Below are 18,359 nucleotides of genomic sequence, written 5' to 3' on the forward strand. Positions count from 1 at the left end.
GTGAGGCATTAACTTCATGAAAGGAGCTTTTCTTTAACCAGAAACGTGGAATTCAACAAGTCCACCTTAAGAGCCTTAAGTGTCTGTGGAGGATTTGAGACCTGCTTTAGAAGTTAAACCTGGACCTTTACTGTGTGTGCGGACTTTCCCGACCTCAGTCTTTCACAGAGTCCTCTTCGGGACATGAAACAGACAGTACACTGACACCTAGTGGCCTGGATGCGTCAGAGGTGGCAGCCCCGTATGGGAGACCCGCTGTGTGGAGCATAAACGGACTCAGTTTAGTCGTCTCATGTGAGATGCACTTTCATGGAAAACAAAATGTTAAAATGATAATGACTTTGATAAATATTGTTTGATACAAAAAATGACTTAAAAAAAACACACAGCTGTTTGTAATTAATCCGGACCTGGACTGAGTTCTCAGAAAGTAAACGAGTGGTGGCCCTTCCTGTTTCACACGTAAACGAATCAAAACCTTACGATTCAGTGTGAATCTGATTCAGTGAATCATAAGGAATCACGTGGATTTGACTCTGAGTGGCTTTGGGTACGAGTTTAATGCAGCTTCCAGGAGCAGCGTTGTCTCCTGTTTCTTAGCGACCAAATATTTCACGACCCGCGCTTTCACGCTAACGTCAGCCGTCCACCATCGACTGGGCTGGGGTTGTGTGTGATTACCGGAGAAGTGTGTGTTTAAGCGTGTGATTACAGCATGTTAAACACTGACATTAAGCCGAGCTGAGACTCGGGCCAGACTCCAGCCTCGGGCTCTGAAGCTGTACGTGTTGAAATAAGTTAAACCTCGGGTTTAAGCTCGGGTTTTTCCACCAGGTCCAGAACCGTCCACCGGAGCGAGGGAGAAGATTTATATAGGAATTAATAACCATTAATAAACTAAGAACAGTCTCTACTCTCCTGGGAGGGCTGTGGAGTCGCTGTGTAAACATTTCTGTGAGGATTTGATGGCATTCAGCCCCGTAAACATCAGTGAAGCAGGGCTGTGGTGTTCTGACACTGCTCCACACACCAGGGGTTTAGACCCCTCTGGCCAACTCTTGGCATTGGGCATGGTTACTTCAGGCTCATGTGCAGCTGCTCCAGAGTGTCTCATAATCAGAATCTTTTATTCTCCAAATATCTGTCTCCTTATTAACCCTTTCTCCCCTGTCGTCCCCTGGTCTCCCTCCACAGCTAAGGATGATGGTAGCGTGGCGGTTGCCCTTGGTTACACGGCTCACCTGGTGCTGATGATATCCTGCTTCCTCCAGATCCCGCTCAGGTATCCCATCATCCACCGGGGCTCGCGCTCAGTCGTCAGGGACACCATCACCGACAAGCTGAGCGAGAAAGAGCGAGAGTAAGAGCTCACCTTTTTGATTTAATCCCATTCCCAGCAGCAAACGCAGGGATTCAGTTTGATTCAGAGTCTTCAGGAAGTGATTCAGTGAGTCATAAACCTAATTATTTGATTCAGGTATTTAATAACAGCCAGCGAACGCCGCTCTTATTTTACAGGATTATATCACTCTCTATTGATTATGTTCCCTTCATAAAGCCTTCAAATCAAATCACCTCCTTTTACTTGTCTCATTAAAGTCCTACAGGTTACAGCTAGCAGTGCAGGGCTTTGATGACGATTCCTTTCATGAAAAAGAAATCAGCACAAAATAAGATCTGAGCGATGAATACAAAGCAGCAGAGAGATTCACTGTAATCATAAAAATACCATAAAGAAATAAAAATAAACGCATACGGGGACGATAACGTGAATAAAAACGTTCACAATGTTGAAAAAATAGAGACGTAATTAAAAAAGGTACAATAGACTTTACAAAGAAGTCAATGGAAGTCAAAGTATAAAGATGTTATTGAGAGTCATTTTGGAGCGTTTCTATTGGTCGAGATTTACACACAGTGTGAGGGACAGCGGCGGTGTTGATGATGATGCAGTAAACTACACGTCCACAAACGCGGAGATACAGTTACGATGATGTAGTTTTACTGCAGAGAAGGTGTAAAGAACTTTAAATCTGAATGTATCTTTATAGATCTTTATTTATATTCAGTGCTGAGTACTTTACAATGTGCAAAACGTGCAGAGACCTGTGTAAAACCGTGTGCAAAATACAAAAATAATGCACTCAAATTCATGTCCTTTATGAGGCAGGGCACATTAAATGTTGCATTCTGTAGCACTGTTTAAAACACAGAACGTTCCCCACAGGCGTCAGTCACTGCCATCACTGTAAAAGTCTTCTTCTAATGATAAGGATGTAGATCCTAAACCACCCCCCCCCCCTTCGTGCTCAAACACTATCACCCCCACCCCCACCCCCCCACTGAAATATTTCGTGTCTGCAGCTGATGGGGGTCCGGCTGAGCTCTGATCTCCTGCTCTCGCTTATTGCACTGTTGAATGTGTGTATGGATTTGCACTGGCTGTCTGTGTGTGGCTGTGCATGTGGTTTTTTAATGTGTGTGTGTGTGTGTGTGTGTGTGTGTGTGTGTGTGTGTGTGTGTGTGTGTGTGTGACATCCACCTGTTGTTCTGGGTGGGAGTTCACTGTGTGCTCTGCTGGAATTAAACTCAGCTCACACACACCACAGGGGTCCGGCTTTTATCCTCCTCCGCTCTCTCTCTCTCTTCTTTCATCTGTCCATCTTGTGTCTGTGTGTGCGCTGATTTACTGTCCACTTAAAGAGCGAGGGAGATAAATAACACCATCAAACGGCGCTCCACGAGAACGATGAGAAAAACAGGGAAAAACAGGGAAAACTGGCTGCAGATTTTTATAAGAATTCCATGCATTGTTTTTGCGAAGTTAACTCCCAGAGCTTCTGCTCCTCGCTCCTCACTGCTGTGCGCTCGGGGTCGGGGTGAACAGAGAGCGGCTCATTATCATTTAAAGGAACAGGTGCTGAAAGCGGGCGTTCTGAACAGGGGCTGTTTACACAGGGGGAGAACACTGCTGTGGGGCTCGTGGGGTTCGGACCTAAGCGGGTCACAGAACTGTGTGTAACACTGTGGAGGAGAAGTCGACTATGTCATCTTTAATGGAGTCTTAATCATAGCCCAGGATTCTTTAACCATTATCTGGTTTCACAGAGAGCGCTTTGCTGTGATGGAGCAGTAAATCAAACCCAGCATTAGAACGTCTAGCGATGTTGTAATGACCGTGTTGCTGCACGCTCAGTTTCAGGACCACGTGAGAGAGTGCGAGTGCGTGTGGGTGTGTTTGCTCACGTGTGCGTGCGGATGTGCTGCTGCGGTCGCCGTAGAGACGGATACACACTCCCGGGGCCTGGCCCTCGGGCTCCGGAGGTTGGCGTTGTGGGATTTTTCTCAGCGAATGCCAACACGATTACAGCGACAGCGTCCAGAGCAGTGTTTTGCTGTGTTTGGGGTGATGTGATGCCGTAACTAAGCGGTGATTACACGTTGGGGTTTTTTCTCGGGCAGCAGATGCCTCACATTCCTGCGTCCGATGGAGACGCTTAATGAATACGAGAGAAAGATAAAGACAACAGTAAAAAAAAGAAAGAGAAAATGGCAGTAAAAGAAAAGCTGACGCTGTAATCAGGGGATGTCTTTGATGGAGGATTAATAGCTGTAATTTCACCTGGAGAGAAGTGATAGAGGGATGGAGTGGAGGAGGAGGAGGAGGAGAGGTGTGTGTCTCAGCTGTGTGTGGCAACTCTGGACCACATCTCACACACACACACACACACACACACACATAAATGCAGCTCAGAATGCTTTACAGAAATGTAACACAAGCGCCGACGGAATAAGAATAAAAATGATTTTATAAAAACGCTTTTGCGTGATGAAGAGCACCTCTAAGCTTCCTGGAGGCTGTTCGAGTCCCGCTCCGGGTGACTGTCTGTGAGGAGTGTGGTGTGTTCTTTCTGTGTCTGCGTGGGTTTCCTCCAGGTGACTATCTGTGAGGAGTGTGGTGTGTTCTCTCTGTGTCTGTGTGGGTTTCCTCCGGGTGACTGTCTGTGAGGAGTGTGGTGTGTTCTCCCTGTGTCTGCGTGGGTTTCCTCCAGGTGACTGTCTGTGAGGAGTGTGGTGTGTTCTCCCTGTGTCTGCGTGGGTTTCCTCCAGGTGACTGTCTGTGAGGAGTGTGGTGTGTTCTTTCTGTGTCTGTGTGGGTTTCCTCCGGGTGACTGTCTGTGAGGAGTGTGGTGTGTTCTCTCTGTGTCTGTGTGGGTTTCCTCCAGGTGAAGATAGAATGATGTTCTTTATAAAGAGTGTGGTTTATGGTCTGTGTTTAAAAGTTTGGTGTCTATATTCTATAAAGAGAAGCCTGTGAGGTGGGACGCTCTGGAGCAGCTGCACATGAGCCTGAGCTCACTCTATAGATCACCAATAGTCCCCCAGAAGAGTATAAACCCCTGTGGACCGTGGTGTAAACAGAGCTGTGTCCTCTGACGGATGGAGCCCGTTCAGATCGTATAACGCTCACTAAAATGAACGACTGTGTTTATTCCTTTTGCTTCAGCTCATAAAAATGAAAATAAATAAGGAAAGCGCTCTTGGAAACGTTCTCAGGGACGTTATTTATCGCCGTCCTTGTTTCGTCTGAGTGCAGCATGCGATGAAGAGCTGCATCAAAGGAATTAAATCTCTTCTCAAGCCGACTTCTCGGAGCAATTTCCCAATAAAGATATAAATTAAAGCCGTTAAACACCAGATTCACATCATCTCTGTCATCGCGGGGGTCCCTGGAGCTTCAGTGGAGAGTGTAACATCACGGAATAACAGGATAATAACAAAAAAACACTGTAATAACAGGAATGTCGTCTAAAATCAGGATCTGTTTGATGGCAAACGACCTCAGTCCTAAGAGGCCACAGTGCTTCATAAACGAATGAAAACAAACACACACACACACACACACAGACAACATACACACACACACCCTCAGCTCAAGCCTCGCCAGGAATCTGGAGAATGTAGAAATGAAGAATAAATATTTCTGTTTCTTCAGTGGAGTGAGTAACCGGCCTCTTTTATTCGCAGTGGACAAGGCTCTGAAAGTGTCACATCACAGTGACCGTGTTTCTGCAGCTCTCCTCCACTCCGGTCTCTCTGTAGATCTACACTTACACACTGTAGTCCAGCTGTGGCTCTGCATACTTCATCACCCCCCTCCCCCCCTGTTCCTCAGCGCTCAGGACCCCCACAGAGCAGGTGTGATGTGGTGGTGGATCATTCTCAGCGCTGCAGTGACACTGACGTGGTGGTGGTGTGTTAGTGTGTGTTGTGCTGGTGTAGAGTGGATCAGACACAGCAGTGCTGCTGGAGTTTTTAAACCCCTCAGTGTCTGGACCGAGAACAGTCCACCGACCAAAAACATCCAGCCGACAGCGTCCTGTGTCACTGATGAAGGACTAGAGGACGAGCGACACACACTGTGCAGCGACAGATGAGCTACTGTCTCTGACTCTACATCTACAAGGTGGACCAACGAGGGAGGAGTGTCTCACAGAGTGGACAGAGAGTGGACACAGGGTTTAAAAACTCCAGCAGCACTGCTGTGTCTGATCCACTCGCCCCAGTGCAGTGCGTGTTGGACGTCTGGTTCCTTTCACAAACACTGCCAGCTGTCCTGACTCTTGAATGAAATGCGTTTACGTCTTTGTTGTTTGATTGTGGAGGACGTTGGAGGGGGAGGACCAGGGGTCTCTTCTCGCTGGTGTAGGAGTGAGATGGTGATTGTCAGTGTGTTGGAGCTGTGTGTGATTATGAGCAGGTTCTGGGAGAGTGTTCTTCATCACTCACACCAGTTCTTTCTGTTGCTGCAGGTTCTGGAAGGTTCCGATGAACACCTCCAGGATCAGCACGTTCCTCAGCGTAGGGTCTGTGGAGTAACGGGGTCAGAGGTCAGACTCTTTACTGCTCTCACACTCTCTGAGCTTGTTAAAGGGTCCAAACCTCCACTCGGAGTAATGAGGCTTCACTTCAGAAAGATCAGGCTTCACCGACCACCTGATCAATCTACACACACACACACACACACACACACACATACATACATACACACAAACACACACCCCCGTACACACACACACCCATACACACGCACACACACACACACACACACACCCGTACCCACACACACACACACACACACACGTACACACACACACACGTACACACACACACACAAACACACACGCACACACACACACACACACACACACCCGTACCCACACACACACACACACACACACGTACACACACACACACGTACACACACACACACAAACACACACGCACACACACACACACACACACACACCCGTACCCACACACACACACACACACACACACGTACACACACACACACGTACACACACACACACAAACACACACGCACACACACACACACACACACACCCGTACCCACACACACACACACACACACACGTACACACACACACACGTACACACACACACACAAACACACACGCACACACACACACACACACACACACCCGTACCCACACACACACACACACACACACACACCCGTACACACACACACACACACATACACCGTACACACCCATACACACACACACACCCATACACACACACACACCCACACACACACACACCCATACACACCCACACCCACACACACACCCATACACACACACACACCCATACACACACACACACACACACACACACACACACGTACACACACACACACACAAACTAAGATTCTAAACCATAACATCAATGATGATGTACTACTGAGTGTCCTCTGAATCAGTGAAAGAGTCAATTAATCATCGAGTCCCCTGGTGAGACGGTAAATCAGTGCGTGTCCTGATGAATCATTGAGTACCCTGTTGGTACAGTGAATCAGTGAGCCTCCCATTGAGTCAGTGAGTCAGTGGATCATTGGGTCCCCTTTTGAGATGGTAAATCGGTGCGTCTCCTGATGAATCACTGGTGAATTATTGAGTCAGTGAATCACTAATTAATTGATTCCCCTGATGAATTGGTGAGTTGACTGATTATACTGAGAGAACGAGTGAATCACTCGGTTAGAAAAGAAATAAATGAACATCTGCTCCTCTGTTGTAACATTGCTGTGAGGATTTTATGGCGTTCAGACTCAAAATATGAGTCATGTGCTGATACTTGTGATAAGTTTCGGATCATAAACATGGCTCCAGTTTGTCTCAGAGAACACCGTTCCACTGTTCCATGTCCATCTTTATGGGACCGCTCTGTATGCCGCTCCGGCCCAGGCTCGGCAGTGACCGCGCTGACTGTAGCTGCTCCCGGCGCTCCTGGTTCACTGCCAGTGTTTTCCTCTGTCGGCATGATCCGGACAGATCTGGACACTGTGAGGGAAGTGTGTCATTTCCGAGTTCTCACTCCTCTCTCCGCAGAACTTTTCCATTAAACTCCGGAGCGCAGGCCGCAGAGAGTCGTAAAGCAGACGATACGTCCCTGAGCTGCACTGAACTCACCGCTTCAGCCCAGTGCATCCCTCCATCCCTCCCTCCTTCCCTCCCTCCATCCATCCCTCCATCTGTTACTAAAGCTGGAGTTCAGCGGATCTTCTCTGTCAGGAATGAATCCAGTTGGAGAACGAATACAGACAAACAAACAAAACAGGGGAGGGGCAGTGGAGTGGGGGATGGAGGGATGGAGGGGTGAAAGAGTGGAGGAGTGAAGGGATGGAGAAGTGGAGGAGGGAAGGGATGGAGGGATTGAAAGAGCAGAGGACTGAAGAGATGGAGGAGTGAAGGAAAAGAGGAGTGGAGGAGTGAAGGAAAAGAGGAGTGGAGGAGTGAAGGGATGGAGAAGGATAAAGGGGTGAAGTGGTGGAGGAGTGGAGGAGTGAAATGTTGGGGAAGTGGAAGAGGGAAGGATAAAGGGATGGAGGTGTGAAAGAGCAGAGGGGTGAAGGAGTGAAGCAGTGAAGTGGTGGCAGATTGAAGGAGTGGAGGGTGGAGAAACAGAGAAGTGGAAATTCTCATTTCTCTTTTGTCTCTCTGATTTCTATCTCTCTCTCTCTCACTTTGCACTTTCTTGGTTTCGGCACTAAACGCTACTGTAAAGATGGCCGTCCCCGTGTGAGGGACCCGCTGTGTGGAGCGTAAACAGGTTCATTCAGAGACGACGGAGCAGAGTCTTTACCCTGAGCTGTGGGGTTTATAAAGTGAATCACATTCATAAATAAGGTTTTGTTTATTTTTTGTGGTAAAAAGATTGATGGCACCTTTAATGAAGGAAGTGTGTGTCCGGTGTTTAACGAAACAGTGTTTTTTAAAAGTCTTTGGAGTAAAAACTCGGACTCTGGGAACGCCGCCTTCAGAACATTCTCGAGATGCAATGAGCTCTAACCACACGTTTCACCCGCATCGCTCCACATTTCTCCACTTTTCTCCACGGCCACGGAGATGTGATCCAGATGTCCTCAGGGTGAGAGAGTCCAGAGACAGCTCTCAGCGAACCTCGCTCGCCCGCTCAGACTTCACTGGCAGCTCCGCTTTAACACAAATGCTTAACGACGCAGAGAGGGAGAAGGAAAAAGATTACAGGGCGATCGACACGTCGAGAGAGAGAGAGAGAGAGCGAGAGAGAGGTGGGGGGATGTTAAAAATGGAGAGATAAAGAATATAAGAGGAATGACAGAAGAAAGAATGAGGGGGATGTTGAATAAAGAAGAGGGAAAGGGACAGAAATAAAGAGAGAGAACACAGAAGGAAAAAGATAAAGAGAAGGAGGAAGATAAAGAGACAGAATGGAAGGAAAAAAGTGAGAAATATTTGGGTGAGAAGAGGAAACAGAGAGAGAGAAGGAAAGATGAATAGAGAAAATTACTGAGCAGCACGAGAAATAGGGAATGAGAATGGGATGCTACAGAAGAAAGGAGGGATGTAGAGGAGCTGATGAGAGGGAGAGAGGGATGTAGAAGGAGAGGGATGGAGGGATGTAGAGGAGCTGATGAGAGGGGGTGGAGGGATGTAGAGGAGCTGATGAGGGAGATGGAGGGATGTAGAGGAGCTGATGAGAGGGGGTGGAGGGATGTAGAGGAGCTGATGAGAGGGGGATGGAGGATGTAGAGGAGCTGATGAGAGGGAGAGAGGGATGTAGAAGGAGAGGGATGGAGGGATGTAGAGGAGCTGATGAGAGGGGGTGGATGGATGTAGAGGAGCTGATGAGAGGGGGATGGAGGGATGTAGAGGAGCTGATGAGAGGGGGTGGAGGGATGTAGAGGAGCTGATGAGGGAGATGGAGGGATGTAGAGGAGCTGATGAGAGGGGGTGGAGGGATGTAGAGGAGCTGATGAGAGGGGGATGGAGGGATGTAGAGGAGCTGATGAGAGGGAGAGGGGGATGGAGAGATGTAGAGGAGCTGATGAGAGGGAGAGGAATGTTGAGCGAGAGAGGGATGGAGAGGAGCTGATGAGAGGGGGGTGGAGGGATGTAGAGGAGCTGATGAGGGGGATGGAGGGATGTAGAGGAGCTGATGAGAGGGAGAGAGGGATGTAGAAGGAGAGGGGGATGGAGGGATGTAGAGGAGCTGATGAGAGGGGGGTGGAGGGATGTAGAGGAGCTGATGAGAGGGGGATGGAGGGATGGAGAGGAGCTGATGAGAGGGGGTGGAGGGATGTAGAGGAGCTGATGAGGGGGATGGAGGGATGGAGAGGAGCTGATGAGGGAGATGGAGGGATGTAGAGGAGCTGATGAGAGGGGGATGGAGGGATGTAGAGGAGCTGATGAGAGGGGGATGGAGGGATGTAGAGGAGCTGATGAGAGGGGGGTGGAGGGATGTAGAGGAGCTGATGAGAGGGGGATGGAGGGATGTAGAAGAGCTGATGAGAGGGGGATGGAGGGATGTAGAGGAGCTGATGAGAGGGGGATGGAGGGATGTAGAGGAGCTGATGAGAGGGGGATGGAGGGATGTAGAGGAGCTGATGAGAGGGGATGGAGGGATGTAGAGGAGCTGATGAGAGGGATGGAGGGATGTAGAGGAGCTGATGAGGGGGGGAGAGGGATGGAGGGATGTAGAGGAGCTGATGAGAGGGGGGTGGAGGGATGTAGATGAGCTGATGAGAGGGGGTGGAGAGATGTAGAGGAGCTGATGAGGTGGGGAGGGGGATGGAGGGATGTAGAGGAGCTGATGAGAGGGGGAGGGGGATGGAGTGATGGAGAGGAGCTGATGAGAGGAGGATGGAGGGATGTAGAGGAGCTGATGAGAGGGAGAGGGGGAGGAGGGGTGGAGAGGAGCTGATGAGAGGGGGGTGGAGGGATGTAGAGGAGCTGATGAGAGGGGGGTGGAGGGATGTAGAGGAGCTGATGAGAGGGAGGTGGAGGGATGTAGAGGAGTTGATGAGAGGGGGAGGGGGTGGAGGGATGTAGAGGAGCTGATGAGAGGGGGTGGAGGGATGTAGAGGAGCTGATGAGAGGGGGGTGGATGGATGTAGAGGAGTTGATGAGAGGGGGAGGGGGTGGAGGGATGTAGAGGAGTTGATGAGAGGGGGAGGGGGTGGAGGGATGTAGAGGAGCTGATGAGAGGGGGTGGAGGGATGTAGAGGAGCTGATGAGAGGGGGGTGGATGGATGTAGAGGAGTTGATGAGAGGGGGAGGGGGTGGAGGGATGTAGAGGAGTTGATGAGAGGGGGAGGGGGTGGAGGGATGTAGAGGAGCTGATGAGAGGGGGGTGGAGGGATGTAGAGGAGCTGATGAGAGGGGGGTGGAGGGATGTAGAGGAGTTGATGAGAGGGGGAGGGGGTGGAGGGATGTAGAGGAGCTGATGAGAGGGGGTGGAGGGATGTAGAGGAGCTGATGAGAGGGGGGTGGATGGATGTAGAGGAGCTGATGAGAGGGGGGTGGAGGGATGTAGAGGAGCTGATGAGAGGGGGTGGAGGGATGTAGAGGAGCTGATGAGAGGGGGGTGGAGGGATGTAGAGGAGCTGATGAGAGGGGGTGGATGGATGTAGAGGAGCTGATGAGAGGGGGAGGGGGTGGATGGATGTAGAGGAGCTGATGAGAGGGGGGTGGAGGGATGTAGAGGAGCTGATGAGAGGGGGTGGAGGGATGTAGAGGAGCTGATGAGAGGGGGTGGAGGGATGTAGAGGAGCTGATGAGAGGGGGGTGGAGGGATGTAGAGGAGCTGATGAGAGGGGGTGGAGGGATGTAGAGGAGCTGATGAGAGGGGGGTGGATGGATGTAGAGGAGCTGATGAGAGGGGGGTGGAGGGATGTAGAGGAGCTGATGAGAGGGGGTGGAGGGATGTAGAGGAGCTGATGAGAGGGGGGTGGAGGGATGTAGAGGAGCTGATGAGAGGGGGGTGGAGGGATGTAGAGGATCTGACGTGAAAGAGGGAGCTTTTACCGTTGTATGGTTTTTATGGACATTAACCTGCAGCATGTGTCTCAGAGCTACACACACACACACACACACACACACACACACACACACACACACATTACACACACTCCGAGCTGTCCACTGACACATTACAGAACACACAGACACACACACACACACACTTCAGTGCAGGGGAGTGTTAGCTGTAATTTATAACCCTGCCACACCCACAACTCCTTATATGGGCAGTCACTACAGAGTGGACACATGACATCAGTGTGTGTGTGTGTGTGTGTGTTTGGGTGTGCTGTGGGGGGTGATCAGGATGTTTTCCAGAGTTTTCCGGAATGCTTCCCAAATGAACATGGGCTCAATCCTGTTTACATCACATGATGTCATCATCCTAACTCCTCCCCCTACATGTCTCTGCAGTCTCTCCTCTCACTCTATCCACCTTTGTCTCCCACGTGTGTGTGTGTGTGTGTGTGTGTACGTACACATGCATTCTCTCACCTTTTCACTACTACTCTCCACTCTTCTGTCTGTCTCTCCAGCTGTCTTCTGCTCACACATTCTCTCTCTCTCTCTCTCTCTCTCTCTCTCTCTGTAGTAGCTGAATACAGACTTGTATTCTGGGGGTATTTGGGGAATGTTGATTAGTCCGATTTGAAGGTGGCTGGTCCGGGGGCTGGTCCGGTTTTGAAGGTGACTGGATACGGAGAGTGTAGTTGGACAGAGAGCTGAGGATGTGGTGAATGCTGAGAGGTGTTTGTTGGTGTTTATTAGATTTCTCCTGGTGTTTGATGGTGTTTCTTTATAAAAACACTCTGGTGTTGAGTTAAAGGCAGAGTCTTGTCTCTCTGCGTCTCCGTCACTCTCTTTAACTCTCGGACGACAGTCTGTAATTAGTTCTGGTTTTATTTTCCCCCTGCAGTCTCAGGCTCTGGCTCTGGTCCTGAGTGTGTGTGTGTGTGTGTGTGGATAAAATTCCCCAGGCCGGCGGTGTGTGTGTTTTAATGTGTTCTCTTCGTCTCTGCGGCTCATAAATCAGTTTTTAAAGCAGCACCTGCCCCTCGCTCCTGTCAGAACTAATGGCTAATAGAGGAACTGAGAGCATAAATCACCTTCAATAACACACACACACACACACACACACACACACACTGCTGATTTCCCACACACACACAGTATAACTTCAGTGATTATACTCAACCTCAACTTTACACTCACACGCAATATCACGACAGCGATTATACACACACACACACACACACACACACACAAGGCTTTATGAGCCACTGCTCTTACACACACACATACACACACACATAGAGAGAGGTGTGTGTCTCGTCACACTTCACCTTTAAACCTGTCCGAGTGATGTGTGTGTCTCATGTCCACTTACATTCTCCCCTCTGTGAGAAAACCCAGCTCTGTTTCACTACACAGTAGAGTTACTAACAGAGAGAGAGAGAGAGAGAGAGATAGAAGGGGGAGAGAGAGAGAGATAGAGATAGAGAGCGCGAGTATAAGAGGGAGAGAGAGAGAGAGAGAGTGGGAGAGGGGGATACTGTTGCTGTCATTTCCTCGGCTGATGCTTCCCCTCGTTCTGAGACTGACCCCTGGTGGCCTGGATGAACCTGTTTTAAACACAGCTGCCTCCATGTGGGCGACCCGCTCTATGGACCAGGACCTAGTTCAGAGACAACAGCAGTTTGATTCATTTAAAAACAATAATGTAGAAATGATAAACAGCTGCTGCCATAGACATTGTTTACTGCCTTGTGGTGGTGAAAATGATTGACTGCACCTTTAATTTTATTACAGTGCGCTTTAATGAATGTTCCTCAGGCATGACTAATCGAGTGATGTGAACTCGTGGAGCACAGTTCCTAATAATAAATCTGTTTAATAGGGGGTTCTGTCCGGAGCGCGCTCTCTCTCTCTCTCTCTCTCTCTCTCTCTCTCTCTCTCTCTCTCTGTCTCCCTCCCTCTCTCTCTCTCTCTCTCTCTCTCTCTCTCTCTCTCTCTCTCTCTCTCTCACACTCAGGCTCTCTCTCTCTCTCTCTCTCTCTCACACTCACTCTCTTTCTCTCTCTCTCTTTCTCTCTCTCTCTTACACTCACTCTCTTTCTCTCTTTCTTACACTTGCGCTGTCTGTCTCTCTCTCTCTCACACACTCACTCTCTTTCTCTCTCTCTCTCTTTCTTTTTCTCTCTTTCTTATACTCGCTCTCTCTCTCTCTCTCTCTCTCTCTCTCTCTCTCTCTCTCGTTCTTGAGGAAATGGCTTGTTTTCAAAGTCTTTAATCAAATCACTCATTTATTCTCTTCCTCTGCTCTTCAGAGGTCAGAGATCATGGAGAGGACGAACCACACAGCGGTTAATACACTTTCTCACACACACACAGACGCACGCACACACACACAGACGCACGCACACACACACAGACGCACGCACACACACACAGACGCACGCACACACACACACACACACACACAGACGCACACACACACACAGACACGCACACACACACACACACACACAGACGCACACACACAGATGCACGTGCACACACAGAGAGAGAGAGAGAGAGGTAAATGCTTTACGAATGCTCTGCAAACTGCCTTCATTTTGGAGATAACCTCAGACTTACTTCAGAAAGAGAGAGAGATAGAGAGAGAGAGAGAGAGAGGGGGGGGGAGAGAGAGAGGGAGAGAGAGAGTAGATTTCCTGTTTACTCTTCTGGGAGAGAGCGGATGGTCATAAATCTGGATCCTGGGGGTCTGAGTTTGGTTCCAGAGCGACTGAAGAGGGGCTTCCTGTTCCACAAAAGGAGTCAAATTGGCATCGAGACGATCTTCCTCTGATTTATCTTCACACGCTGCGTTCACACCTGGTCTTCACATGTGATTCAGATCCGGATCTTATCTGGATACACTTTAGCCGGATTTACACTCTCCGCTAAATCGCCCCCAGTGACCAGAGGAGATCAGATCTCTCTCTCTCTCTCTCTCTCTCTCTCTCACACACACACACGCACACGCGCGCGCAGGCTCCGTTCTCCTTCCTGACCCCTCTGTAAACACGGCTCCTCCCGGACTGTGACCAGTGAATTACACGCTGCCAGACACTGTCTACACACCTCGGACGCAGGAGAGGACCTTGGTCGGCAGCTGCAGTGGTCTCTGTTTCGACACGAGAGACACGTCGGGGCTGGGACTGTGAGGACCGTGGGGTTTAAACTCGCCCTGGTTCCCTTCACCTCGGGGCAGTGCCCGACGCCATCTTAAAGGTGACTTTCAAACAGCGAGTCTTCAGAAAATGTCCAGCTGCGTGTGGAGGAGGCCGAAGACTTCACGTTCACACCGTACACTCTCTGTGTCCACACACACACACACACACACACACACTGTAGACATATGTCCAGGGCTGTTTTACAAGAGCCACATAAACATAAACAACAGGTCACTCAGAGGGAACCAGGTCAGAGTTCAGCAAAATCTCTGCATTGATTTGCATTTACACACTCCGGCTCATATTTTACTGTAGTGTCATAAATCACACACACACACACACACACACACACACACACTGTAAATATTCTGTCACATAAAGACTTTTATAGCTGAAACACACACACACTTTTCTCTTGCTTATGTTCTCTTTGTCTTTCTTTTCTCTCTCTCTCTCTCTCTCTCTCTCTCTCTGTGTGTGTGTGCTATTGGATGATTTTTTTGTCATTATTTCATTTATCCTCATTTAATTCTATCATCACACACACACACACACACACACACACAGCGGTTGTTGGTTGCTGAGGTCTGTCCGGAGTGTGTGAGTTCACTCTGGAGCCAGTCCACTTCATGGAACGCCAGGAATTCCTTCAGGGAGACGTCCAGTAAAACAAAATATATTAGTACAGAGCAGCAGGAGACGGGAAGTGTGTGTGTGTGTGTGTGTGTGTGTGTGTGTGTGTGTGTGTGTGTGTGTGTGTGTGTGAACGAAAGGGACTGAGGGTGTTATCAGTGTCAGTTAAATTCAGTGTGATGTCACTGGTCACTGTTGGTCGTCTCTGCAGCGTGAAAAGAGCGTGGGAGTGACAGGGTGAGCGTGGGAGCGTGAGAGTGACAGGGTGAGTGTGAGTGACATGGCGAGTGTGAGAATGACAGGGTGAGAGTAACAGGGTGAGGGTGAGAGTGGTAGGGTGAGCGTGAGAGTGACAGGGTGAGCTTGAGAGTGAAAGTGACAGGGTGAGCGTGAGAGTGACAGGGTGAGCTTGAGAGTGAGAGCGTGAGAGTGACAGGGTGAGTGTGAGTGACATGGCGAGCGTGAGAATGACAGGGTGAGAGTAACAGGGTGAGGACATGAGAGTGACAGGGTGAGCGTGAGAGTGTCAGAGTGACAGGGTGAGTGTGTGATGGACTGGTGCTCTGTCCAGTTTGGGCTCCTGTTTTTTTTCCTACTGATTTGGACTGTGACCCTGATTAGAGGATTACAGAAGATGAGCGAATGAATGAATCTTTTTGAGATCTAATGAGGAACTGAATCATTTCCTGAAGAATTAAATCTGAGTTGTGACCTGATGGTTTTATTATATATTTTTGTTTAAGGAATGTTTTTAATTGTGTGTGTGTGTGTGTGTGTGTGTGTGTGTGTGTGTGTGTGTGTGTGTGTGTTTACTCTCCTCTCCCAGGTTTCCCTTGTACCCGCGAGGCGAGCGGTTCCACTTTGAGTACGGCGTCTACCTGCTCAACAAAAACATCGCTCAGGTACGAGACCAGCTCCTGCCCTCCCTCCGTCTCAGCGTTCATCCGTTCACAATCACTCAGTCATCGCTCGTCTCCCTCTGGTGGCTGTGCTGAGGTTTGGCGCCGGAGAGTGGCTCTGCTCTGTGTTTGCTATAAAAACTCACGCGAGGTGAAGGGTCAGACTGCTCTGTCGTCTCTGACCGAACCTCTTTAAACTCCATATAGTGGGTCGCCCACATGAAGGCGGCCATGTTTAGTGTCTCTGACTCCCCCAGGCCACTAGGTGGCAGTATAAATGCGGTTTTCAAACTGGAGGAGAGTGACTGATAGCAGCTTTAAAGAGTTTCTAAATCAAGTTAATGCTCTGCTGTGTGTGTGTGTGTGTGTGTGTGTGTGTGTGTGTGTGTGTGTGTGTTAGCATGCTTCTCATTAGCGCTCCACTAGCCGCTCCATTGACCCTCTGCTTTATTAGAAAACGAGGCTCAGGTTTTGGCCCTGATCTGATTTACTGATCTGTTACGGCCTTTCATTCCTGTGTTTGTGTTTTATTTCTTTTCTCTCTAATGCAGTCCATTCTTTAGCCGTGTGTGTGTGTGTGTGTGTGTGTGTGACAGTGCGTACTTGTTTGCTGTGACAGAGAAACACGTGTTTGTGGAGCAGTGGGGACCCGTCTGCCCTCTTCTTCCTCCCTTCACCAGAAACTACTTTAGTAAAATCCCAATGAAGAGAAGGTCCAGTGTTTGGGGCTTTTTTGGTTAAACCTCAGAATGAAGCAGAGGTTAAGGTGGTGTTCACTAAGGTTACGTTTAGCTGTAGCTTGTTGTGGTGGGGGTGGGGCTTTAGTGACGGGGAAAGATGGTGATGGACAGATTCCTCCCCTCAGACTGAACTAATGTAGTTTGTCATACTGTGTTTTCTTTGTAACTGGTTTTAACTTCATCCTTATTTTACGGATCACGTCGGCTGCTCCTTCACTGCACTGAGTTTAAATGAAGGTGAATGAATGAATGAATGAGATTAAGATCAAGTTCTCTGTGTTTAAGTTCAGGTTTAAGTCCAGGTTCGGTCCAGTGCAGAGTTTCGTGGCCGCACTAAAACACAAGGCATAGTTCAGTGCAAGTGCTCACGAATATAGTAAGACCAGATTTTGTGTTTGTGCACGTGTGTGTGTGTGTGTGTGTGTGTGTGTGTGTGTGTGTGTGTATCAGGTTTCTGAAGCCTCTCTTGTTCTGGAATGGAGGAGATTAAACGTTTATCTTTTATTAAATTGCGTGTGCTGCTACGTTTGAAATCGATACGGGTTTGAGATCAGAGTGTGTGTGTGTGTGTGTGTGTCTGAGTGTGTGTGTATGGGGGGGTCTTTGAAGTGTGAGGCTGAGGGCATGCTAGTTTTATTTAGTCTTGGTGTTGGAAAACAAAGTCTTTAGTTGCTGTATGTATCTTTGCCCAAAACAACACAAACCGGTTTCTAATCAGAGTGTAAACACCGACACAAACCGGTTTATAATCAGAGTTTAAACACAGACACAAACCGGTTTATAATCAGAGTGTAAACACCGACACAAACCGGTTTATAATCAGAGCGTAAACACAGACACAAACCGGTTTATAATCAGAGTGTAAACACAGACACAAACCGGTTTATAATCAGAGTGTAAACACAGACACAAACCGGTTTATAATCAGAGTGTAAACACAGACACAAACCGGTTTATAATCAGAGTGTAAACACAGACACAAACCGGTTTATAATTAGAGTGTAAACACAGACACAAACCGGTTTATAATCAGAGCGTAAACACAGACACAAACCGGTTTATAATCAGAGTGTAAACACAGACACAAACCGGTTTATAATCAGAGCGTAAACACAGACACAAACCGGTTTCTAATCAGAGTGTAAACACCGACACAAACCGGTTTATAATCAGAGTTTAAACACAGACACAAACCGGTTTATAGTCAGAGTGTAAACACAGACACAAACCGGTTTATAATCAGAGTTTAAACACAGACACAAACCGGTTTATAGTCAGAGTGTAAACACAGACACAAACCGGTTTATAATCAGAGTGTAAACACAGACACAAACCGGTTTATAATCAGAGCGTAAACACAGACACAAACCGGTTTATAATTAGAGTGTAAACACAGACACAAACCGGTTTATAATCAGAGTGTAAACACAGACACAAACCGGTTTATAAACAGAGTTTAAACACAGACACAAACCGGTTTATAATCAGAGTGTAAACACA

At 48.6% G+C, this 18,359-nt stretch overlaps 1 protein-coding gene across 1 annotated transcript in view; it reads left to right on the forward strand.

The window, feature by feature from the left end:
- Positions 1 to 16,215, forward strand: part of LOC136681757 (UV radiation resistance-associated gene protein-like) — a 28,738-nt gene extending 12,523 nt beyond the window's left edge. Inside the window, exons 6-7 of the mRNA XM_066658736.1 lie at positions 1,195 to 1,360; positions 16,047 to 16,215. Coding sequence (XP_066514833.1) covers positions 1,195 to 1,360; positions 16,047 to 16,215 — 335 coding nt within the window. The remainder of the gene's footprint in view (positions 1 to 1,194; positions 1,361 to 16,046) is intronic.
- The last annotated feature ends 2,144 nt before the right edge of the window (positions 16,216 to 18,359 follow it).

This window comes from Hoplias malabaricus, unplaced genomic scaffold (genome assembly GCF_029633855.1).
Source record: "Hoplias malabaricus isolate fHopMal1 unplaced genomic scaffold, fHopMal1.hap1 scaffold_85, whole genome shotgun sequence".
Classification (NCBI taxonomy): Eukaryota; Metazoa; Chordata; class Actinopteri; order Characiformes; family Erythrinidae; genus Hoplias; species Hoplias malabaricus.